Below are 24,471 nucleotides of genomic sequence, written 5' to 3' on the forward strand. Positions count from 1 at the left end.
TTTGTTGCTGTTATAATGACCATGCTCATTTTCGCTGTCAAAGTCCATGACTACAACAGCATATATTTGTGGCATTTGAAAGCAAGTCACTTCTTTTATGCAGCAGCAGATGGAAAGACAGGTTTATGTCAATCGTGTCAAACCGCACTGCAAACATATTCATGCCACATTGATGGGAGCGACATACCAGAGAAGGGCTGCATGGAATTGGGGCCACAGTATGCTTTTTTGTTTTTATTGAGAAAGCAATACTACATCAGGTCTAACCGCTCGTCGCTGTGTGCCGTGTCCATGACCATGGTCCCTGAGCCGGCGCTGTAACGGGCAGGAGCTGCCAACTCTGGTTGCTCCTTTCATATGGGAGGGTGATATCAGAATCAGCCTGTCACAACCGTTTGCATTCTCGTTACCCTTAGGACAAGCTGGCACGTCCATAGGGCTTGGCCAAAGCATGACTTTATATGTGGGCTGGTAGCTTGTTGTCTATCATGTAGCTTAAGCACTATGTGACTTTTTGCTATGCTCCATGGACAACAAAATGGCGGCCACTGTAATGCCAGTGAATGCTCTTTATTAGTATTGATGCAAAAAAAAGTTTTATTGCGAAATCTATACTAGACAGCCAAAGCGAGACCTCGGGTGGCTGCAGCTACGCCGTGAAAAGGTGTAGCTGCATTCTCATAAAAAAAATCAGCCTGCCATGACATTTGTGTTCACGTTACCCCTATGCCACGGGCAGGAGCTACCAACTCGGGTCGCTCCTTTCATATGGGAAGGTGATGTGAGAATCAGCCTGCTAGAACCGTTTGCATTCTCGTTATCCCTATGACACGCAGTCACGTCCATACGGCTTAGTTGAAGCGTGACTTTATATGTGGGCTGGTAGCTCACGCTCTTGCGTCATACCCTTAAAGGATGAGCTTAAGTGTCCCCAATAATGTAGCACCTTGCACTGATAGGGCGTGATGGGGAATAATGTAGCAGGCAAAAGAAGCTTCCGCCGCTGCTTTCGCAATTCAACAAGGGTTAACCAGAGCTAAACCACAACTAATTTTTTTCACATATGTTAATGTCCTATTGTTCCTAGACTGCTGTACTGGTGCTGCATGAGCTTGCAACTAGTTCATCTAGTGCAGGAAGATAAAATGTGTGACTTATATAATCTCTGCTATAGTATAAGGATATGGAACAAAAATGTGAATGCAAATTGTTGATTCACAGCATCTTCATCACATTGTTCTTCAGGATGATCAAAGGTTCATGGGGCTGATCAAACTACAGCGCTTGGTATAGTATATGAGGAATAGCGTTGAAAAAATGCAGGCCCAGAACAGAGTAGCCGGCCTTAAATATAGTATGTCAGTGAACGCAGGTATCACCAGACTTTCAAGTTAGCAGCCTTCACTAAGCATCACACCTTTGAAATGTTTTCTTGAAGGCTGATTTGAGAAGCACCAGCTGGAAGATTTTAGCTGCAAGTAGGCAAATCCTGTGTACACTTTGACTTGGCATATTGTGTGGTCTTCAGATGGTGTCTCAGTCAGCTGCCAAGGAACAAGAAAAGTATGCGCAGGCTGGGGCTGTGGCCTTGGAGGTGCTGAGCAAGATCAGAACTGTGGCTGCCTTCTGTGCTCAGTACGGTGAGCTGCAACGGTCAGTTCTGTCTTCCCTCTTGTGCCTTCACTGCTTTTTATCTTTTCCTCAGTTTTCGCGCCGAAAGTTTCATATCTCCAGACCTCTCAGAAGACTGTAATCTTGTATTGTCTTCTTCGTTTACGTATATTAGTACAACTCTCACTTGACCCTCAATTACAGCTCATTTCATATGCATGCCTATGCATTTGAGTGCTTTTCTTGAGGTTAGGTGCAGGCTGGCATATGTGCTTGAATCTTGCACTCTGGCAAGGGTTGATTTCAGTTCAAGCAGCTGTACTCTTATGCATGCTGGCATCGCTAGCTCGTAGTTTCCATGCTGTGTTGCTGGTGTAGGCTGTGGTGGAATGAAGTTTCTCTTTATTCTCAGGTACATGACAGCGCTAGAAGCAGGCAAGACTGCAGCACGACGCAAGTATGTTGCCATGGCGTTTGGATTTGGCCTCACATTCGTGGTCCTCTACGGTGCCTATGCGCTTGCCTTCTGGTAAGCTTAGATGCGTCATATAGGTGTGTTGACACATTTTTAGAGTGTGCTTATTGCAGTTGGCAGTCAAGTACATTGCTCTTACCTCTTGCACGTTTAGCATTTCATCCTGTCTAGAGTTCACATGCTATACTTTGACACTTTTTGCCGTACGGGTACTGCACTAAACGCATAGCATTAAAAAAAATGACACTGGGGGTGAATTGTTTTCTGAATATTCGACAGTCAAAAGGTTAAGCGTAACGAAGGCACCTAAATTTTAAGGAAATATACAAAAATTTAGGCTGCATTAATTGCGCAAACTAGAAAGTTAGCAAAAATTTATATTTGACAGATGAAATAGCAGGTCCGCTATGCAAGGAAATAAGGTGCCTTTTGGAGAGCTGCTTTCCTAACAGTAACATTCTCGAACAGCTCTAGTCTTGAAAGACAGCATGCACTCAGTTCATGTCTTAGAACTGAAGCAGAATGTTTACACATATTGTTTGCATCAGTGATTCTCTATATATTTATCCTTAACAATTCTCAGTGGCTTTAAAAAGGTGCTGAGGAATTATGCCTTAGTTTCCATCCTTTCTTGCCTGACATGCATACAAGAAGAAGCATGCATGCCCATGGGCCCCGAAAAAATGCCTAGGTTAAGTTCATAAAGGTCTGGGTGTATCTGCAATGAGCAGTTATAATATAATTAGTAGTTCAATAATTAAGTGGTTTCAAGGAAACTTGGATGCTTTTGGTATGCATGGATTTAGCTGCCTGAGGAAACCAGAAAACTCTCTTAGGAACCAAAGAATTCTGCAGAACTCAGTTTGATAACCCTTGCTTACTTTATGCCATTATACAGTCAAACTCACTTGTAACAATACTGAAGTGCCATGAAAATACCATTGTTATAACTGGGTTAATAAAAAAAAAAAACACGAACTTGAGAAGGTTTAATGAGGAGAAAGTGGCTCACACTTTTCACTTACCCGGCCACGGTGGTGCAGTGGTTAGGATGCTTGACTGCTGTGCTCAAGAATGCGAGATCGAATCCTGGCCACGGCGGCTGCTTTTCGATGGAAGCGAAAAGCAAGGAGCTCATGTGCTGTGTGCTTTCACTGCAGGTTAAAGAAGACCAGGGGGTCAAAATTTTCGGAGCCCTCCAGTACGCAGTCTTTCATAGCCTGAGTCACTTTGGGACATTAAACCTTATAAACCAACCAACCAACCACTTTTCACTTATTCCCAGGCAGAAACCCCGTAATCACTCAGCTTAGACTGCTTCACGGCAATCTTGTTGACATTTCTCTGCAAGGCGTCCAACTGTGTTGCAAGTAGCCGAGTGAGAGTCCCAGCACGGACTTAATCATTCTTAGTACTTCCTGGTGTGGTTTAGCTGGCACGGTCGCAGTTATTTGCTAGTCCTTTTTTTCTTTTTGTGTTGGCGCTCAGTGACCAGATTTAATTGTTATAACCGATAATCTACCATGAAAGCATTGCTATACGCAAATTATTTTACCTTAAAATACATGGTAAAGCTGATGGTGTCGCGGTTGTTCATTGTTATATCCGATATATATATATTGTTCAAAGCGGTACTATTATCGGTATTATCATAAGTGGGCTTGACTGTAATCTCTAAATTTCAAAAGGGCAACATTCTTTGTAGAGATGCAGAAAGAAAGCACGAAAAACTAAGAAACAGACACTCAGTCAAGTCATAACTGCAGTTTAGTTTGGTCAGATATTCATATTATTTCATTTGTTATATTTTGCCAACAGGCTCTTTAGGTGGTACTTCAACTTGTACTTTTGCAACCAAAGTGTACTTGAAAATGCTTTGCATCGGCGATCTTGTTATGCTTGCCGTCTTGCTTTCAGGTACAGTTCTGTTCTCGTAGCAGCGTCGAGGCTGGACCCCGGCCGAGCATTCATAGTGAGTGCTTGATTTCGCTCTTGCTTCTCACCTGCTCTGTAAGAGGTGCTGACTTGTCTCTAATCGCACTGTCTTTCGTTTGCTGCAGGTTTTCTTTGCAGTCATGGTAGGCTCATTTTCTCTAGGCAATGCTCTGCCACAGCTCAACAGCATCGCTGTGGCCCAGATGGCAGCTGGGCGTGCTTTTGAGGTCATAGACAGAGTAAGTTGTTGTGCCTTTGGCTTATACTGAGCAATAATATGACGGGCTTTATTTCAGCCTTCCCTTTCTTTTTCACTTGACCACAAAAAGAGACTGCTACCATCTTAATAAGGAGCCAAGAAAATACTTCCAGTTAAGGCAGGCAAATTACAGGGTAAAGTAGAGAGCTTTAGCTAAAGCAGCATTCTATTTTATGAACTTTGAAAGTGAACAAGGTATTTGACTGGCCCCTGTCATACAGTTTATTTATTTGTTCCTGTTTATTTGACCTAGTTTGACATCGTGACTCACCTTTGCCTTGTGTGCATTGTGTTGTCAAGTTTTGTTTGCACTAAACTTTTTATTGTTTTACTCATTTGCTTCCCTGTCAACCTTAAATATGAGGGTAGGGAGCGTTAATTGATGAGAAAAAGAATTAGGGCACATTTTCTGAGTGGGATGAATGATGAAAAATTAGGAGTGTGCGAATATTGAAATTTTCAAATACAAATCGAATATGAATGTATATGGAAAAAAAAGTGCCTTCAAATATGAATATTTGATCACTGAAATAAAGAAAGAAAAGGAAAATTCAAAAGTAGCAACATTGTTCATCTTGTTTATTTCAGAATTCACATGGTAGTATATATATTTGCAAACAAAGTTAAACTAGAAGTGCACAGGACTGTATGCCCCACTGGGAAATCTAGTGTAAATTTTTACAGGATTCCATATACAGGCTTTCTGTACAGAAAGGACCTGCATGGTACCAGGTGGAGCTGTCATATTGCTACTAAGTTGCAGTAAATCTCATTATTTCGGCCTTCAAGGAACCATGAAAAACGTCCAAATTAACCGAAAGCACGAATTATCAAATGGGCCTGGAAAAACTGCCGCAAACCGTTTGTATCGCAGCAATTTTGTCTGATGGACACTTTGACAAAGGTTTTCAGCATTTAAGATGAAACCTAAATGAGCACGTTTTTCACCCGTTCCGTTACGTGTGTGGGAACGCCCTATTCACAAAAGGGAAGATCCCCCTTCATAAACGACCCAATCACGCTTTGAGGATGTTTCACTGTGCAGTCATGGTCAAGCTTTGCAGTGAAGCGTGCAGTGCGGTGAATTCGAAAATTTCCTGTGTATTCCGAAATTTCGAATATCAATTTTTGCGATACGAATACAAATAAAATAACAAACATAACCGATGTGTATTGAAATTTTGTGCCTATCAAAAATACAATCAGTTGTGAGACAGTGATGTCCAGCCTTTGTGCTTAAAAGCTTGTACATCAAGCACTAGGTGTTTCCCTGGTGGAGGCTGAAGAAAGTTGCATCACAATATGGGGTAGGCTAAAAAATTTTAAGAACATAGTATGATGCAGGAGAGCTTATCATTATGTTTGCTGGCTTTGCTGTGTTATTCAAAGTCAAGACATCAAAACAAGTAAGTTTTGCTCCCCGAGAGCTGCTGCCACTACTTGAGCCAGTGTTCGTAAGACGTTTGCAAGATGGCCAATTCGACACCGAACTTCTCTTAACACAAATGAACCGGTTCCAGTCATAAATGCATCAGTATGTGAATATACTTTAAATTATGTTCCTTTCTGCTCTGTCTCCTCTCTTTCTTTTCAACATTTTCAACAACATTTCACACTTTCTCCTGTGCAGGGTAGCCAACAAAAACTCGTACACTTACCCTTCCTGCCTTTCCTCTCTCGCCTTCCTCTTCTCTCCTGGTCTAGCAGGTATACCTGTGTCACATCACAGCTGGTATTTATTTTCCTTGGTTTTCAGGAGAGTTGCCGTTTTTCATCATTTTTTTTTTATTGCTCCTAAGTAAGGCCACATTGCAAGGCGTCTCGGAGGCCTGACAGAAATGGTTGTATATTTGCTTCCGCATTTTTATTTAAGAGGTTATTGAAACCTTACAGTGGGCAAAAAGGCAATGCCGTCATAGTACAACTCGCAGAAGACTTGCACGCCTCTCATCCTCTTGGAAATCCCATGCAAATGAATAGCAGTGTCCACGTTTACTCCTCTTCTGTGAAACTTTTGGAATGTTGCAGGGGTGCATGTCACGCCCCTGCAGGTGGAGATTCTCGTAATGGCACTCCTGCAGTCTCTTTTCGCACTCAAAGCCGGGCTGGGTGCACAGAAGTCACTTTCACCGTAAAAGTCGTCATAAGTCACTTCCTTAATTTCTTTATGTGTTTTTTTTTTTTTTTTGTGACGAATAGTGATCATTGAACTCTCATGGGTTTTGTACTCCATTTTTCTTTTTCAGAGGCCTGATATTGACTCATACTCTGAGCTGGGATTGCAGCTAAAGCAATTCACATCCGATTTGTCTTTTAAGGACGTCAGTTTTTTTTATCCCAAGTGCCCTAGCCATTTGGTAAGGATGCAACTTCACTTTTCCCACAAAATCGAGCCAGAAATTTTTCACTTGCCCCTCCCATTGTTGACTGTATTCTTATGCTTCTATCTATTGCTTCTGGTACCTGTGTGAGTCTGTCGCACTTTTTTACCTTTGTTTGCATGTTTTTGCTTATATATCTGGTATCTGTGCGAGTCTGTCTCTTTGTACTGTAGTTTCAACATAAAAAAATAGAAAATAAGTTTTGTTTTTTTATTGGCTTGCCTGGGGAATATTGATCTAATCACGATTTGCACTACCATTAAGTATACCTTCTACTTTGTGCATTCAACCTGATTTCACTCTGGGCTTAAAGGTCTGTTTGTAAGATGGTGTGTGTGTTTGTGTGTGTGTGTGTGTGTGTGTGTGTGTGTGTGTGTGTGTGTGTGTGTGTGTGTGTGTGTGTGTGTGTGTGTGTGTGTGTGTGTGTGTTTCCCACTTGCATATGTTTTGCTTTTATATGATAGAACTAACGTAGAAAGTGTATCTATAATACCAAAAGTGGTCTTTGCACTCATGCTTCTTGAATGAACGTTGTTTCACATGTACAGGTTTGGTCAGGAGTTTTAAGTTCACAGGGTCTGCTTTTGAGCAGTATAGTCGGCCACTTGTGGCGCCTGCGAAGCTACAAAAGCCATCAGCAGTGAAGAGACAGCGTCCCCTCACTTTTCAGAAGTTTTGATCTTTGGGAATGTCCAAAGTGCTTCACAACAAGGCTCAAAAGAAGGCTATGTGGCCTGGGAACTTCTCACCAACCTTGTACACAGGGGCAGAACTTTACCACAATCTTCAGCGATGCTCTTATCTTGCAACCAAGGAAAAAGAGTTGCAAGAGAGACTCTCTCTCTGTCTACATGCATAGGTAACAAGATGAGAATTAGGATGCGGGATCGAATCCCGGCTGCGGCATCTGCTTTTCGAAGGAGGCGAAAAGCAAGGCGTTCGTGTACTGTGCAGTGTCAGTGCACATTAAAGAACCCCAGGTGGTCAAAATTTCCGGAGCCCTCCTCTACGACCTTTCTCATAGACTGAGTTGCTTTGGGACGTTAAACCCCCAAACCAAACCAAACAAGAGGAGAATTGAAAAGCTGCAAGAGAGAGACTCCACGATTTTGTGTTGCATGCCTTTTGGAACTGTCGTTCAGCATGCTACGAATGAGAGAAAAATGGCTCTGGTATACTGCGTCAACATTCTGGTACACTTTGATAATGTGAACATTGTAAAAGACATAGTATACTTAGTGTAAGCTGCATGGTGTTGAAAAAAGGGCCAAATCCTCACAGTGCAAAGAACTCGTGTCAGTTGCATAACACTTCTTTAACGCTGGTTGCTTTAAGTGCTTCCCACTGTACATACATCAAGAAGGACGGATACGTGCTCAACTTTGCAGTCTGCAGCACACATTCATTTGTAAGGTTGACGAGGGGCCATCACTGGTGAGCTGGGAAGTTTTGCTAAGCCCAGCAAGGAGTATCAAAGCTTGCTCTGCTTTTCTGGGCCTTAACCTTAATTAAAAAGACATTCAAATCACTTGCTCTTAGAAGCCTTTCACTTTGTACTGGCAACCAGCCTGCTATAGTGGGCAATTATGCTAACTGTTGAGGTCTCCAAGAGAAGTGTCAGTCCAGCTGTGTTACTACTTGACTTCTTTCAGGGCAATGAAACGCATCATAGCAGTCATTCTCTCTCCAGATTGTAGGTATCCAGTGTTAAACTTGTCCGAATAAATCTGTTGGAACTAAAACAAAATATGCAAAGAACTACAAAATGAAGTGACTGAAGTCTAAAAGAAATTAGAGTGGCCTAGTTTAATGTGGCAAATCTTAAACAATGACCAGTTAAGAAATAGTATCGGTTGTGCCTATTGCCGAGTGAAAGCCATGGCACTTAAAAAGAGAATCTTTTACTGAAAGTGTTGAAGCAGAGGTGCAAATTATTCGGTGTTTCAGGCTGCCCATCCTTTTTATTGAATCCTGAAAAGTGCTTGGTGAAAGAGAGCTGGTCATAGTAGTTCATTTATTCTTCACTCATGCTTCCTGCCCTGTTACTGTGACTTCCAGGTTCTGCGTGATGTCAGCTTGGAAGCAAATGAGGGTCAAGTGGTAGCCGTGTGTGGCACCAGTGGCTCGGGGAAGACCACTCTGCTCAGCCTGGTTGTCCGCTTCTATGACCCTTGCTATGGGGAGGTAAGTCCCATTAACCAACACCTGTGAGTTGGCCGAAATAAAAGCAGTCAATAGACTGCCGACTCAGGATACAGTTATGTATATCTTTTACTGCCATTTGTACTTTCATGAACACTTGGCACTTTATATATATGATACTGTTATTTTTGGAGGTTAAGACGTTTTCATTGTTAAGTGTGCTGTCAGTATGCATACCATGTATATACAGGGGTTTTTATTTAACATTACCATTTCACTGTAGTTCATTAATTTTGCAGTGAACATCCTACGTGAAAGCTGTGGGTATATAAAACTGGAGGCATATGATGACATCCTTTGCAACATTCACCTGTCAGACATTAGGACTATGAAACCTAGTTTTAAAGATGTCAGCTATGCACCACAAACTGCTATCAGATTCGAGATTAGTTTTGAGGTATTAATACTATATTCATGTGATCCAAAAGCTGACAGCTATAAAAGCTAGGTTTGTGTAACAAAAGTTGTGTGATATGAAATTTGCTCGCAACACTCAGTATCTGCGGTTATCATTATCTTTATGCTGCAATTCAGTGAAACATTGAACACCTGACGAGTTTGGTCAAGCATGTATGATTATGCGTTTTGTTCCTGAGAAACGGTATAACAATGACTGTTTATCAATACTAACAGGGTGCATTTGCTGTAAGAGCACGAGTGTCAGCGTTCATGTTAACAGTTTTAAGATTAGCAGAAATGTGGTCGACGCAGGATAGGACTCCTCTAGAATGGAGGCTCTAAAGCCTGTTTTAACTTCCATTTTGTGTTAGTATAGTGTGTGACGCTAAATTTACATGAAAACAGCTTGTCCACTCTCAAGCATTGCTCTGTGTGTTTCGTCCGTATTGGCTAGTCAGTGCATGCTGAGAATGACTGCTTTGTTGTGTGGTTGCAAAATGCTAATAGCACGTTCAGTTTTGCGGTGAGGCTGTGTGCTCTCGCATTTGCTTTTATCTGATGAATGAAAACACGACGTGAAAAATCACCGAAGCCTAAAGCAGGTGCTGCAAGAGTTTCCTTTTTTTTTTTTCCCCATTATTCTCCTTTGAACGCAGATTGCTCTAGACGGTGTGAATTTGCGCTCGCTGAGCGTGCGCTGGCTCCGTTCGAAAGTGAGCCTTGTGAGTGAGCGGCCGACTCTGTTCAACTACTCTGTCGCGGAGAACATCCAGTTTGGCCAGGAGGACACTACGATGGCAGAAGTAGTTGAGGCAGCCAAGCTTGTTGGCATGCATGATTTCATCATCAGTCTTCCCAAGGTAAATTTTATCCTTCATTATGCTGAAATAATAACAGCTATGTCTAGTAAACTTCTTTTTCTGCTTTCCAATAGCTGGCTATTTATTGCAAGCGCTTTCCCTACAAATAACAATTTTCGCCTTTTTTTTTTTTCATGAATAGCTATTTTAACACTTCAGCCCAGCCTCTCAAAACTTAAATCTTCTGGGAAGGTAAAAAAATATATCAGTGATATTTTAATTGCCATGTAGCACAACATATTGACATGTGTTGTTCAGAATGACAAAGCACCTGCCGTATATACTCGCATAATGTACGCACCCCCACGTCTGCCGCTGAGAATTTGAAAAAAGAAAAGTGTTGTTAGCGGGTCCCTTCATTTCCAACATCGTGCAGCCCCCAGCTCATTTCTTGGCAGCACGCCAAGATGCTGTGCAGTGAATATTATCATGTTGTGTAAAGATAAGATGCTGTGCAGTGATTATTATCATTTTGTGTAAAGATAAGATGCTGTGTAGTGATTATTATTGTGGTGTTAAAGATAAGATGCTGTGCAGTGATTATTATTGTGGTGTGCAAAGATAAGGTTAGCTTCAGCAGGTGGTAGGAGTGGCAAACTTGGCAGAGTGCCAGTGGCCTTGACAGGACTTACTGGTGTGGCTTGCTGGGCTCATTGAATAGCACAAACCTGGTTTTCAGTATGTTCGATTTATCACACCTTGATAGGGCTGGGTGCCCTTCACTGCCACAAATTCATCAGAATGTGTGACCGCAGCAAATGCCTTTCGAAACAGAAGACGCTAAAAGCTGGCGTCATGATCACGGCTGACTGCTTGCCTTCGTTGATTGATAACTGGATAGATAAACGACTCTCGCAAAAAAGAAAAAAAAAAAGATCAACTTTTATTTGTTTATTAACTGATGTCTATTTTTTCCTGGAAAAAGTGGGGGGAAAAATACTATCAATAGAGTGCTGAAGGTATTAAGGTTAGGAAGTGTTAAAGAAACGGGAACAGTAACATACTAGGCACTGCACCATCAGGAAATACAGGAAAATGATGCCTGCTAGAATGACTGAAATTACTGAAATGGAATAACTGAAATTAGTAACTTTGGGCAAATGTAAAGGCAGGAATATGCAGAAGGAAATAGGACACCAGAAGATGTTGAATAATTTTCATAGGCTAGGAAAAATTGCATGGAAGAAGCCGCCGAAGATGGTGTGCAGAGTCAGTAACCCACTTTTTTGTTGCTGCACATAGTGCTTACTTTTTACAGGGTGAGACAGGGTCTTACGTTGTGTTTCCCCTTGGTTGTCAGGGTTACGAGACTGAGGTTGGTGAGCAAGGCTGCCAGCTGAGTGAAGGACAATGCCAGCGGATAGCCATTGCTCGTGCAGTGGTGAAGATCCCCAAAATTCTGCTCCTGGACAATGCGACGGGTGCACTGGATGCAGCCTCTGAAGTCCATCTTTTGCGGTCTCTTGCCAAGGTGACATCTGCAGTGGAACGTGATGCATTTTGTGCCAGCCAGTAGCTACAACCAAGTAGTTTTTTTTTTCGAAGTCAGCTGGTAGCTCGCTACAGTTTAGTATGTTTTGTGCGTGATATGTGCTGGGCAAATCTCTTGCCTGTCTACCTGAGGTCTGTTATGTGCTGAAATGGTTTTTGTGATTAAAAACCCCAGATTATCATAATGTGTGCAATAATAGCCCCACCTGTCTCCCATAGATTCATACGAGTTTATTAACACCTTCAGTTCAGTTCAGTTCAGGCGTTCAGTCGTGTCCGACTCTTCGTGACCCTATGGACCATGTCACGCCACGCTTTCCGGTCTCTCACTATCTTCTTAACATCACATAGCTTCATCTGCAATGCCTCGAGAATGCCATCTAACCATCGCGTTCGCTGCCTACCCCTTCTCCGGCGACCCTCAACCTTTCCCAACATCAAATCTTTCTCCAGCGACTCCTCTCTTCTCATCAGATGACCAAAGTAGCTGAGCTTTAACTTTAGAATTTGACCCTCCAATGAGCAGTCAGGGTTTATGGTTGACAATATCGACTGATTTGATCTTCTGGCAGTCCAAGGAACTCTCAAGAGTCTTCGCCAGCACCACAATTCAAATGCGTCAATTCTTCGGCGGTCAGCCTTTTTCACAGTCCAACTCTCGCATCCATACATCACAACTGGAAAGACCATAGCACGGGTTATACGGATCTTGGTTGGCAGACTAATGTCTCTGCTCTTCACTAGGCGGTCAAGGCTAACCATTGCTCTCTTTCCCAGAAGCAGGCGTCTCCTAATTTCATGGCTGCAGTCTCCTTCCGAGGTAATCTTGGCGCCCAAGAACAGAAAATCTGTCACAGCTTCCACTTCTTGTCCATTGATGCTCCAGGACTTGATAGGGCAAGACGCCATGATCTTCGTCTTTTTAATGTTCAGTTTAAGCCCAAACTTCTCACTCTCTTCTTGTACGCGCATCAGAAGTCTCTTGAGTTCTACTTCACTTTCTGCCATTAAAGTGGTATCATCCGCATATCTAAGGTTGTTGATACGTTTTCCAGCAATCTTCACTCCAGCTGAAGACTCGTCCAGACCGGCCTTCCTCATGATGCACTCTGCATATAGGTTAAATAGGCAGGGCGACAGTATGCAGCCTTGCCTCACCCCTTTCTCAATCGGAAACCAATCAGTAAGACCATGCCCAGTTCTGACTGTGGCCTCTTGCCCTTCATAAAGGTTCCTGAGGAGACAGATGAGGTGAATTGGAACTCCCATCTCTTGGAGAGCTTGCCACAATCTGCTGTAATCTACGCAGTCAAACGCTTTCGCATAATCAATAAAGCAGAAGTAAATGGGTTTCTGGAACTCTCTTGCTTTTTCCATGATCCAGCGAAGGTTGGCAATTTGGTCTCTAGTTCCTCTGCCCTTGCGAAACCCAGCTTGCACGTCCGGAAGCTCCCGATCCACATACTGCTGCAGCCTACGTTGCAGGATTTTTAAAATCGCCTTGCTAGCATGCGAAATAAGCGCGATCGTGCGGTAGTTGGAACAATCTTTGGCACTGCCTTTCTTTGGAATGGGGATGTAAACTGACCTCCTCCAATCCTGTGGCCACTGCAGGGTTGTCCAAATCTTTTGACATAATGTATGCAGTGTGTTAACAGCATCGTGGTTGAGGTTTTGAAGCAACTCAGCTGGAATACCATCAATTCCGCTAGCTTTGTTCTTAGCAAGGCTGGCTAAAGCCCATTAACTTCACTCTTCAGGATGCCCGGCTCGAGATCAGCAATCACAACCGTCCTATGTTGGGTTTGCACATCCGGGTCCTTCTTGTACAGTTCTTCTGTGTATTCCTGCCACCTCTTCTTTATCTCTGAGGCTTCAGTGAGGTCCTTGCCTCGTTTGTCCTTAATCACGCCCAGCTTAGCACAGAAGCTTCCTTTGATATCTTTGATTGTCTTATACAGAGCTCTTGTGTTCCTTAATTGGCTGTTGTCCTCAACTGCTTGACACTGTATGTTCAGGAAGGCATTCTTATCTCTCCTTGCTATTTTCTGAAAATCCGCATTGAGAACCTTGTATCTTTCTCTTTCCCCCATACCTTTTGCCATCCTCCTTTCCTCAGCTATTTGCAAAGCCTCTTCAGATAACCAGTTTGCTTTTTTGCATTTCTTTTGCTTTGGAACTACCTTAGTAGCAACTTCTTGTATTATATCACGAACATCAGTCCACATCTCTTCGGGCTCTTTGTCTTCTAGATCTAATTCTTGAAATCGATTCCTCACTTCCACAGCATATTCTAATGGAATCTGATCCAGATCATACCTGAAAGGCCTTCTAGTTTTCTGCGTTTTCCTCAATCGAAGCTTAATTTTGGCAACAAGAAGCTGATGATCGGTGCCACAATCGGCCCCAGGCCTTGTTTTTACTGCTTGTATAGCGCTTCTCCATCTCTCGCGGCAAATAATATAATCGATCTGATTCCTGTACAGACCGTCCGGTGAAATCCATGTGTATAGGCGCCTCTTGTGCTGTTGAAAATGAGTATTCGCTATGGTCAGGTTGTTTTCTTGACAGAACTCTACTAGCCTCTGCCCAGCTTCATTTGGCTCACCAAGACCGAACTTGCCTGTAATTCCGGATATTTCTTCACTCCCGACCTTAGCATTCCAGTCTCCTATGAGAAAAACGACGTCTGATGATGGGGTGCGGTCTAAAAGGCATTGTAGGTCCGCATAAAATCTCTCAACGTCAGCTTCTTCAGCAGCAGTGGTCGGTGCATAGACTTGGATAACTGTTATGTTGAAAGGGTGACCTTGGATCCGAAGTGAAATCATTCGGTCGTTTTTGGGGTTGTACCCTAGCACTGCTTTGCCCATTCTTCTGTTTACTATGAGAGCGACCCCATTCCTTCTCTTGGATTCGTGCCCACAATAAAAGACATAATGGTCGCCGGAGTTAAATTCTCCCATTCCGGTCCACTTGAGCTCGCTGATACCCAAGATATCAATGTTCAATCTGTCCATTTCTCGCTTGACGATATCCAGTTTACCTTGCGTCATAGATCTTACATTCCATGTTGCTATGTGATATATCTCCTTGCAACATCGGACTTTCCGGTCGCTTCCCGACACATCCACAACTGAGCGTCCTTTTGGCTTTAGCCCAGCCGCTTCATTCGTCCTGGAGCTACTAGGAATCGCCCTTTGTTCATCCCCAGTAACATGTGGGACGCCTTCCAACCTGGGGGGCTCATCTTCTGGCGCCATATCGATAATGGTATTGTGACTGGCCATAGGGTTTTCTTGGCAGGAAATACTGGAGTGGGTTGCCATTACCTTCTCCAGTGAATCACATTTTGTCAGAACTCTCTGCCGTGACCTGTCTATCTTGGGTGGCCCTACACAGCAGAGCTCACGACTTCATCGAGTTTCGCAAGCCCCTCCGCCACGACAAGGCTGTGATCCATGAAGGGGATCACAGCCTTGTCGTGGCCTAGTGGTTAGGGCGTCCGTCTCGGCTGCGGGAGGTGGTTCGTTCGAAACCCGCCGCCGGACACCCACCGGTAAAATGGGTACAAGCTGCAGCTGAGGCTCTAAGGGAGCACTTCAGGTGAGGGTCAAAGGAAGTACCTTTGCAAGACAAACAGAACCACCTTTGCAGGCTGCGAGGTTCGAAACTGGGTTTGGGCCCACTGCGGAGGAGGAGCGCGCAGCGGGGTTTACGGAGCTTCTCCCAAACGCACACCCCTGTAAAAGCCGAGCACCAGGCTGGGGGACGCTTGTACCCATTTTTACCGGTGGGTGTCCGGCGGTGGGTTTCGAACTGACCACCTCCCGCAGCCGAGACGGGCGCAACCCAGCGCCCGTCTCGGCTGCGGGAGGTGGTCAGTTCGAAACCCACCGCCGGACACCCACCGGTAAAAATGGGTACAAGCGTCCCCCGGCCTGGTGCTCGGCTTTTACAGGGGTGTGCGTTTGGGAGAAGCTCCGTAAACCCCGCTGCGCGCCCCTCCTCCGCAGTGGGCCCAAACCCAGTTTCGAACCTCGCAGCCTGCAAAGGTGGTTCTGTTTGTCTTGCAAAGGTACTTCCTTTGACCCTCACCTGAAGTGCTCCCTTAGAGCCTCAGCTGCAGCAGTCCTAAACAAAACAAAACGAAAAAAAAAAAAGGGGCCACATAATGGGCTGTTGCCGCGCAAGGCGGACTTATTGTTGTCCGATGGCGGAACGAATCACTGCCACATCGGCGCAACTATTTGGGCCGTGACCCCTTTTTCCCAAGCCTTTCTCCCCAGAAGAGCCGAGCACCAGGCCGGGGGAAAGCTTGTACCCATTTAAAAACCGGTGGGTAACCGGCGGCACCAGGGATCGAACCCGGCACCTCCCGAATGCGAGGCGGATGCTCTACCACAAGGCCACCGCTTCGGTGCCTTGTGGTAGAGCACCTTAGATGTGTATATTCAAGCTCTGGTGCAATTTGTTGAAGAGCTTCAATTGCCTAACAATTTATCACACCTGCACTTGGTACAACTTTAATGCAAAAGGCTATGCATAAATTGTACTCGAAGGGGCCAAAAATTGATTTTGCTTGCGTAGAGCTTGAGCTTGGGAACGCTTATAATATATTTGATGCTAACGGAACCAAATGTCAGTTCAGTGTAATCGTATATTTGAACTATCGAGAGTGCTTAACATTAACAAGAGAGTTTAAGCATTAACAAAGATTGTGCGAGGGCGGAAAACCATTAAGTCAGAGTATTACGGCCTCAATAAAGCTAGAAGAATTGTGTGAGGAGACATATTGGACAAGACTCGAAGATCATGCAGAGGCATGAAGCATTAAGTTGAAATGTCAGTTTATCTTTATGTAGTACAACCAAAGTTGTGTACTCAGTCTTTCCAATATGATTAGGTAGGGTGCCAGCAGTACGACATGGCAGACTTGAAAGCGGCATGAAAGCAATGCACATCGATATGCATCGAATCACTGGCGTACAAGTACTGCAGAAACTTCGTCAAGGTTGACATTTGCACCAAGCTGGGCACAGTAAATTGTTGAAAGCGAGTGCAATCTTTTCTTATCCTCTTTCTTTTTTACGATGTGTTCCCATGCGGCAGTGAGAGCCTTATTTGGTACACACTGGTGTAATACTAAGCATATCAACTTCTAGTTTATCTGAGAGGTGTAATGATGAAGGTGATACTAAGAGAGCCAGTATATCTAATTGTTTGAAGCAGCTACCGAAGGAAAGTTAACAATTGGGGTATCTTATGTATTGGCTGGGGAATTGACAATTGTACCCAAAGCGCAAATCATGGAGACACTTTATTAAATAGGATGTCAGGCAACCGGTTCATCTGCTTTCAGGGCAGCCCTCGACGCACAACGCTGATAGTAACACAGCGCCTGTCCACGCTACGAGAAGCAGACATTGTGTACGTAATGGATGAAGGCCGCATCGTGGAGCAGGGCCGACACGATGACTTGGTGGCCAAGAAAGGGTTCTACTTTCAGCTTATGCTAAGCCAGCTCTCTGACAGTGAGGACGTTGAGCCCCCAGCCACATCACCAGAGACCTGTCCTCCAATCGGTAAGCTTGCTTGCTTAGTTATAGACTTGCCAACGCGGCAGTAAACTACTAGCACACCGAGACCTTGTTTTGGGGACCATTGCTTCCATGACATGTCTGTTGGCTGGAGTGGTGGAACCAGGCAATGGGAAAGGAATCTGTGGATGAATGTACCTTCTAGTGCCTTTTAGTGGTGCACACTAGTTACGAGGGGGGGGCCTTGTATTGAGAGTGCAGCTTTCTCTCTCTAGTTCCTTTGCAAGATTTCCGGTACAGTCGAATCTCGATAACTTCAAGGTTTGTTCGAATAATGCAGAGTTTAATTAAGGGAGGCCTTTTAAATACACTTGATGCTGGCAAGACCAAAGTGTCAGTTAGACTAATGTGGATGGTCGCAGTCTTATTATTTAATATTAATTGGTTCACAGAAAGGAAAAGGCGCAGTATCAGTCACACTTGTTTTTGTGGACACCTGAACAGTGCCATAAGGGAAGGGAGGAAGGTGGTAGTGAAAGTGGAGAAGCCGTAGTGGAGGGCTACGGACTAATTTCGACCACCCCACATGGGGTGTAGCGTGCGCTGACATCGCACAGTACACAAACGCCTCTTCGTTTCGCCTCCATCGAAACGCAGCCACCATGGTCAGGATTGAACCCAGGTACTCCAGCACAGTAGTCTGGCTCCTTACCACTACACCACCGCGGCGGGGTGCCACAAATGCGAGCCACAAATGCCTTTATGTTTAAACATTAGGCAAAATTTATGCTGTTGTTACAAATAGTGCTTCTTTTATGATGTGCTGCAAACTTGATGTGCAGAGTCAAGTGGTACCAGAACACTCCGACATACATTACCTAATATTGTGTGCAGCGCTCTTTACTGGGATAAGACTCCATACAAAACACTGCATCATTTTAAAGTAACTCTAGTTGCACAGATATTTAAAATAGTGATTTTGGAATATGGCTGGTCTTAGATACTGCTAGCATGCTCACTCGGTTTTACATGGTCTTTAGCTTTTATGTGCCTATTTGCAAGCATGCCGTTTGGTCAATTGTTTTGAATACATCCTGTCAACTGTGCACTAACCATGTGCTTGTTTCTGTGATCTTTCTTGCCTTTCAAGCTCTAGAGTTAACTCATTTTCTCACGTTTAGGAATCGTTTATGGCTGCAAATTGCCTTTCCTTTATTACTCCGTTTTTCCTCATGACACCAGGTAAGGAGATTAATGCTACAGCAATAACAATCTCTATTTTGCTGGCGAAAGGAATTTATTCAGCTTATTTTTTTGTGTGATGACAGCTCTTCATCTGTGTTCGATAGTTTTGCCTAAAGATGTGCTTGGAACACTTGCTTCATTCATCTATTTCAAAGATGTCTACTAGCAGGGCAGAAGACTCTGCCTTCTTTTACACATGAGGATAGCCTCCTGGACACACTTTTCTGACACTTATAGGGGAACCAATGCATGTGTTGGATCTGTGCTACACAAAAAAAACACAAAGAGGGGTCAGGAAAGGGCTCACTGTGCTAGAAATTAACTGCATCAAGGCAGACAACTGAGCAAGTTGGTGTATATTCATCTCGAAATAACTAAGGTGGAGGGGACAGAGTGCTGTATCCCTTTCCTGTGTTCTTTTGCGTAGCACTTTTGTTATTTTGGGATCTGTGGCCTTGCTGGTCATATCCTCATATGAGATTTTTGTTTTTTGTTGTTGTTTTTTTGAACTTTACATACCAAAGCTGTTAGCTCTGAGGACTTTGCATGTCACTTATCAGTGGACACTTCTATCCCCTCCACATGCTGTTCCTCTTGTGCACGCAGCCATTTTGACACCGAGTTTCTTCCAGCAAGACTGGACGAAGACGATGAAGAAGAGCTGCTGCGGAGACGCAGGAAGGCATTGCTACTGGACAGCATCTCTCCATTTGATCGTGAATGCAGCCGTCTAGCCGATGACTTCATCAAGGTATGCGCCCTGTTGGTTGCACCCTGTTGGTTGTCTCTCTCTCCAACTATTTTGTTCAAGAAGTGTGGTTGATTTCTTGTTTTTCACTGGGAAAATGATGTGCGCGTAGTCTTTATTGAGCCTTCACTCTCCATTTCTTCTAAAATGTCTGTTTGCTTCCTGACTAGTCCTGATATGTTTCTTTTTTATTTAACAAACTTGCAAATGCCTGCTGCTGTAAAATGTACAGCAGCTTGAATCCTTAGGTACAAGTTGCACCACTGATGTTTAACTGTGTTAGTAAAATGGAGCAAAGAGTATGGTGCTAGCATTCCGGAGGCATGCATTTTCTTGCTTCAAGCTTTAAAATGCAATATGAGATTATTTGCATAGGTTTTCACTGTGATAAGAATAAGAATTAAAAAAACAAAAACAAAACAAGTGTCTAAACTGTCCAGTTTTCATTTTGGTACATCAAGAAGGAGCTGCAAGTCTACAAACTATCAAAAAAAGCAGTTGTATAAACTGTCCAATCTCTACTTCCGTATTGATGTAATCTTTCGAAACAACATCATATAGTAGTCTGTTCTTTAAGATTTTTCTTGCTGTTAAGCTCTGATGAATTTTCAGTGGCAGTTTGCAATGCAGGTGTTCTAGTCATGCTCACACGATTGGTTCGAGCCATAAATTTCAGATTGAGAGATAACCAATGCTAGCTGGCACGTGGAGGGATGCCAAAAGTTTTAATCTTCTCTTTCATTCGACGCCCTTTTCTACATTAATTCTCTCTGAAAACATAATTCTATTTTCTTTACATATTGTAAATAATTTCACAAATGGGGTGCTGTGCACAGGAGGATGTTGAGCTGCCGTCAGCTCGCAAGATTCTGCAAAAGGCAAGGCCAGACTGTGGTTGGTTTTTTCTGGTTTCCCTGGCATCTCTTGTTGTCGGAGCCTCCCTGCCAGTGTTCGCCGTCTTCTACAGTGAAATATTTCATGTGAGCATCCACAAATTCTTTTCAAATTAATCGTTCCAAAAAGTGCTAGTGAATTTGTAAGGGGCAGTGAAGTTCTCACAAGTTTTTGTAAGATAACCAAGTATCACATATATTCATGGCAATTATTAGCATAATTGCTGAAATTGGTGTAACTGCCCGTACCTTGTCCTGCAAGTTGTACAAGCTTCTAATCTTGTGACTGGCATTGTGCATATGGTGCTATCCTTTTGTGTGTTAGGCTCTTACCCTCTTTTCTGAGAATTCAGTGTAAAGGTATGTAAGCGCGTCCGTGCACGCGCACATATTTGCACTTCTAACCAATGAAAGTGGAAGGAAAACAAAAGAACTGCGGGCCAATCAGTCCATTATATTATGTAGTTATTGCTTTAGTAATATGTATCAAGTAAAGCATGAACAGTGTGGTGCAGCTCTTCTTGCTTTAGTCTTGTGAAATACTATTACGTAGCAAAAAAAAAAAAAAAGAAAGAAACATGACTGACAGCTGCACCTCATCTCCACCCTTGTCGCAGACGTTCACTTTGGTTGGGGAAGAGATGAAGAATGCCGCATTCTTTTGGTCCATGATGTTTCTGGTGCTGGCAGCAGCCAGTGGCTTGGGGCACTTCTTCAGGGTGAGGACCACTTCACTTTCTCTTTTCGGAGCCCTTCGTTTCTCAGTGTAGTGAAATTGAAACATTCCAAATGTAAGCAGCGTTTTGTTGTTGTAAGTTGTCCTGCTTCCAGGCTGTCCTGCACCTTTTCAATTTCATGCGAGCGAGGGCACGAGATGTTTAACTCATCAGACATTGCATTCCAGTAGGTGCTATTATTCTGCTGCCATTGTGTCTTATTGGCAGCAAAATTTTCAGCACGCTTGGTCGCTGAAAAAAGAAATAGCAACTGTTTAAATGCTGTCTCATGACCTAATAATCTGTCAGTATCGCTACCACTGAATGCAGCATGCACGTGTCATCACACCTTCAGATATTTTTGCCGATCGGCTCACAACTGCACCAAAAAGATTTTATTTTTTTTTTTTGCTGCACTCCTTTATCTGCAAACTTTTGCTGCTGATTGTGCATTATGAGTTGATTGAATGACTGCAGGCATGACTTTGACAAAACTTGTAAATTATTATGAATGTTGAGTATTGAAGAAGCAGTGTTTGAAATGTGGCCTATGCATTGTGCAGACACTTGGTGTGGGCATCGCCGGCGAAAATCTGACCTTCCGCCTTCGGGTGGCTCTGCTTGCAAACATACTGCGGCAGCACATTGGCTGGTTCGATGAAGACTCCCACTCATCAGCCAAACTGGCAGCTCGGCTAGCTACTGATGTACCTGTTGTCAAAACTGTGAGTGCTGTGCCTTTTCGTGAGTTAACGAACCGTGCAAGAACATGTATATATAGTGGAAATCTTGCATGTAATTAAATACTAAAAATCTTGCATCTCGCATTGCTTATTACTAGAGCAATGATTCATAGGCTAAATTACACTCTCCAGTGTAAATTATAGGTTATGACATCCTACTGTTATCCTACTGTTGACGAAGTGGTTGCAGTTTTATGCCCGTCTCTCGTGGACTGTTTCATTGTGGATGAAAAACAAAATTTCTCATTTGCTGAGGTCTCATGTCATATTAAAAACCTCGTATGGCTGTGTGAACAGGGCTAGCAGGGAAATCTGGCGCTCATTACAATATCTACTCCCAGAAAGACAAACTTGGCTAAGACAAGTTCTCAGATAAGGTGAACAATGTGATACGATTTGGTTGGTTTCCCATAGGACTCAGTGTAAAAAAAAAATAATAATAAAAAAAAAGATTAATTTAGGACTAGCTGTTCCACATGTAATTCAGTTAAAAACGAGTGTCACAGCATCCATGGAGCACAGAAACTCTATGCAACGTCCATGACAACTCTGTCAGGAAAAGGAAAACTGTAAAGCACTGTTGTGCAAGAAAAGCCACCCCTCACAAGACAGCCTCTGTGCACGTTCACGAGAAAATGTGGGGAAGCTGCCTTGCAGGAGCATACTTTCTCAAAGAGAAGCTTTTAACGCGAGAGCATTAAAGGCCCCGCTCACCGGGAGCTCTGGCTCCCATCTGTATAGCCTAAGAATAGTGTGTCTAACATGGGATCTAAGGGTTGATTCCCATCTCGCTCTCCTATCTCAAAGGAGAAACTCGAGTCGGCAGCGCCCGACAACTCGGCCATGTCATATGGTGTCATGAAGTCACATGACTGCTGATCACTCAGTGCTCAGCCATGTTGCCAGCCAACTACCACTTGCTCGAGGCATGGTATTGATTTTTTGCTTACAGTACTGACACTAGTGCTGAGTTTTCTGGAGAGAAGAGCTTTCATCGTTACCGCACTAAAAATCAACTGCTGTGAGGAAGAGAAAAAGAGCTAGTAAAAACAAAAAAAATTGCCTTAATACCATTTTCAGGTAAGATGATGTGAGCTTGTTTTATGTTCTCTCACTTTTGAGCTTAGCACACTGAATATGTAGTGCAACAGATGTCCTATTTGCGGTCACCCTCACTGCAACATCCTTTTTTGTGTGCTGTCTTTTTTTAACATTTTGACACACCCAGCATGCTCACATACAGTAATACCTCAATAATTCGAACTCGGTTAATTCGAAATCCCGGATAATTTGAAGGTTTTCTGCGGTCCCGTATTTTCCAATGTAAATTTGGCCGGATAATTCGAACAGGCGGCCTGCGCCAGCCCGGTTAATTCGAAAATTTGGACTGCTATGCGGCAATGCCTGATCCATGTTTCGCCGCAAACCCGGCGAAACGACGGCCCTACGGAGCCGCGAGGCAAAGCCACATAGTAATGGTGATGATTTATAGGCGAAGCGCCCCAGCCGGAGCACTCTCTGCACAAAAATCGGTCCACAGTGCGCCTCGCGCACCGCCGAAACACGCGCCTGCAGAGGAGAAGACGTGCTTCACTGCAACACGGTTTTTATCACGTGACCTCGCCCCCACTCCATCCCTTGGTGTGCTTCGCCCACTCTTCCCCCGTGCCTCCGACGCTGCAAGTACGCCACCACCACCGCCGCGCCGGTCTCGCCTGCGCCATTTCTTTGTGTTGTGCACTGTGGTTAGGGGTCGGCTACTGTGCCGTTTTTTTGGGCGGGACTGTGCAGAAGTGCTAGCTTTGTGACCGTAGCAGTGCAGAAATGCCAAAGTACAAGACTTTAACGCTGCAGCAGAAGTTCTGCTTGATCCAGGAAGCAGGCAAGATCGCTTGTTCGAAGACCGAGTTGGCCAAAAGGCATGGCGTGCCCCTCTCGACGTTGTCCACAATATTGAGCAACAAGTCAAAAATACTAGAGGCTTACGGCAAGACCTATTCTTTGAAGCGGTCACGAGTGCGGGCTCCCACGTATCAAGATGTGGAAGCTGCTCTGCTTCGCTGGCTGCAGAAAGCAAACGCTGCCCACCTTCCCGTCAATGGAACGCTACTGCGGGAGAAGGCCAACGACCTAGCTCTACAACTTGGGCACGAGGAATTTAAGTGCAGCAATGGATGGTTTTGCCGTTTTAAAGAACGCAATAATTTAACCTTTCTCACCGTCTGTGGTGAGAGTGACAGCACTAACGAGAGCGTTGTCGAGGATTGGAGAAACCACACATTGGCGCCGCTGCTTAGCGAGTATGGTGCAGACGACGTTTACAACCTTGACGAGGCTGCACTTGTTTATAAGATGCTGCCAACAAAAACATTCGCAGTGAAGAACACCGCCATCAAGGGTAGGAAACAGGCCAAGGACAGGATTACTGTGCTGTTCGGCATCAATGCGCTCTGCGCAGAGGATGAGTCCAACGCAGTCGGCTTCGCCGAGTATATCAACATTGAGAGCGAAGAGCAGACTGGCTACTCTGACTTGGAGAGTGAGATCACAGCTGGTATGCACATGCGCGATGACAGCGACGATAGCGACGACGACACCGACGAGCCTCCCCGAGCACCTGCTCTTGGTGAAGTTATCGGATCGCTGAACGTTATCCGCAGTTTTGTTGAGTGCCGTGGTGGAAGTTCAGAGATGTTTCGTCTATTTGACCAACTCGAGAGCATGACCTTAGGAGCCGCAAACTACCGGACGCGGCAAACCAGCATCTCTGATTACTTTCAGTAGTAATTCAAAATATGCCGAATAAAGGTAACACGTTCCTGCAACGAATTTTTTTGCCTAAGTCTTATTTCTTGGTGTGTTCGGTTAATTCGAAAACCCGCTTAATTCGAAGATTTCTCGCGGTCCCGATGACTTCGAATTAACGAGGTTGTACTTATCTGTTTTGAGGCACTTCTGATACGGTTAACTTCT

General features: G+C 44.1%; 1 protein-coding gene across 2 annotated transcripts in view; it reads left to right on the top strand.

Annotated features, from left to right (window-relative positions):
* LOC146197111 (ATP-dependent translocase ABCB1-like) overlaps positions 1-24,471 on the top strand; it is a 118,973-nt gene that overhangs the window by 73,227 nt on the left and 21,275 nt on the right. For both annotated transcript variants that reach the window (XM_084598854.1, XM_084598855.1), the window contains exons 7-19: positions 1,529-1,653; positions 2,024-2,140; positions 4,004-4,058; positions 4,147-4,260; positions 6,527-6,637; positions 8,720-8,845; positions 9,919-10,122; positions 11,423-11,593; positions 16,976-17,198; positions 19,031-19,149; positions 19,983-20,126; positions 20,657-20,758; positions 21,319-21,480. In XM_084598854.1, coding sequence (XP_084454980.1) covers positions 1,529-1,653; positions 2,024-2,140; positions 4,004-4,058; positions 4,147-4,260; positions 6,527-6,637; positions 8,720-8,845; positions 9,919-10,122; positions 11,423-11,593; positions 16,976-17,198; positions 19,031-19,149; positions 19,983-20,126; positions 20,657-20,758; positions 21,319-21,480 — 1,773 coding nt within the window. The remainder of the gene's footprint in view (positions 1-1,528; positions 1,654-2,023; positions 2,141-4,003; positions 4,059-4,146; positions 4,261-6,526; positions 6,638-8,719; positions 8,846-9,918; positions 10,123-11,422; positions 11,594-16,975; positions 17,199-19,030; positions 19,150-19,982; positions 20,127-20,656; positions 20,759-21,318; positions 21,481-24,471) is intronic.

This window comes from Amblyomma maculatum, chromosome 3 (assembly GCF_055883805.1).
Source record: "Amblyomma maculatum isolate TAMU_Amacu chromosome 3, ASM5588380v1, whole genome shotgun sequence".
NCBI lineage: Eukaryota > Metazoa > Arthropoda > Arachnida > Ixodida > Ixodidae > Amblyomma > Amblyomma maculatum.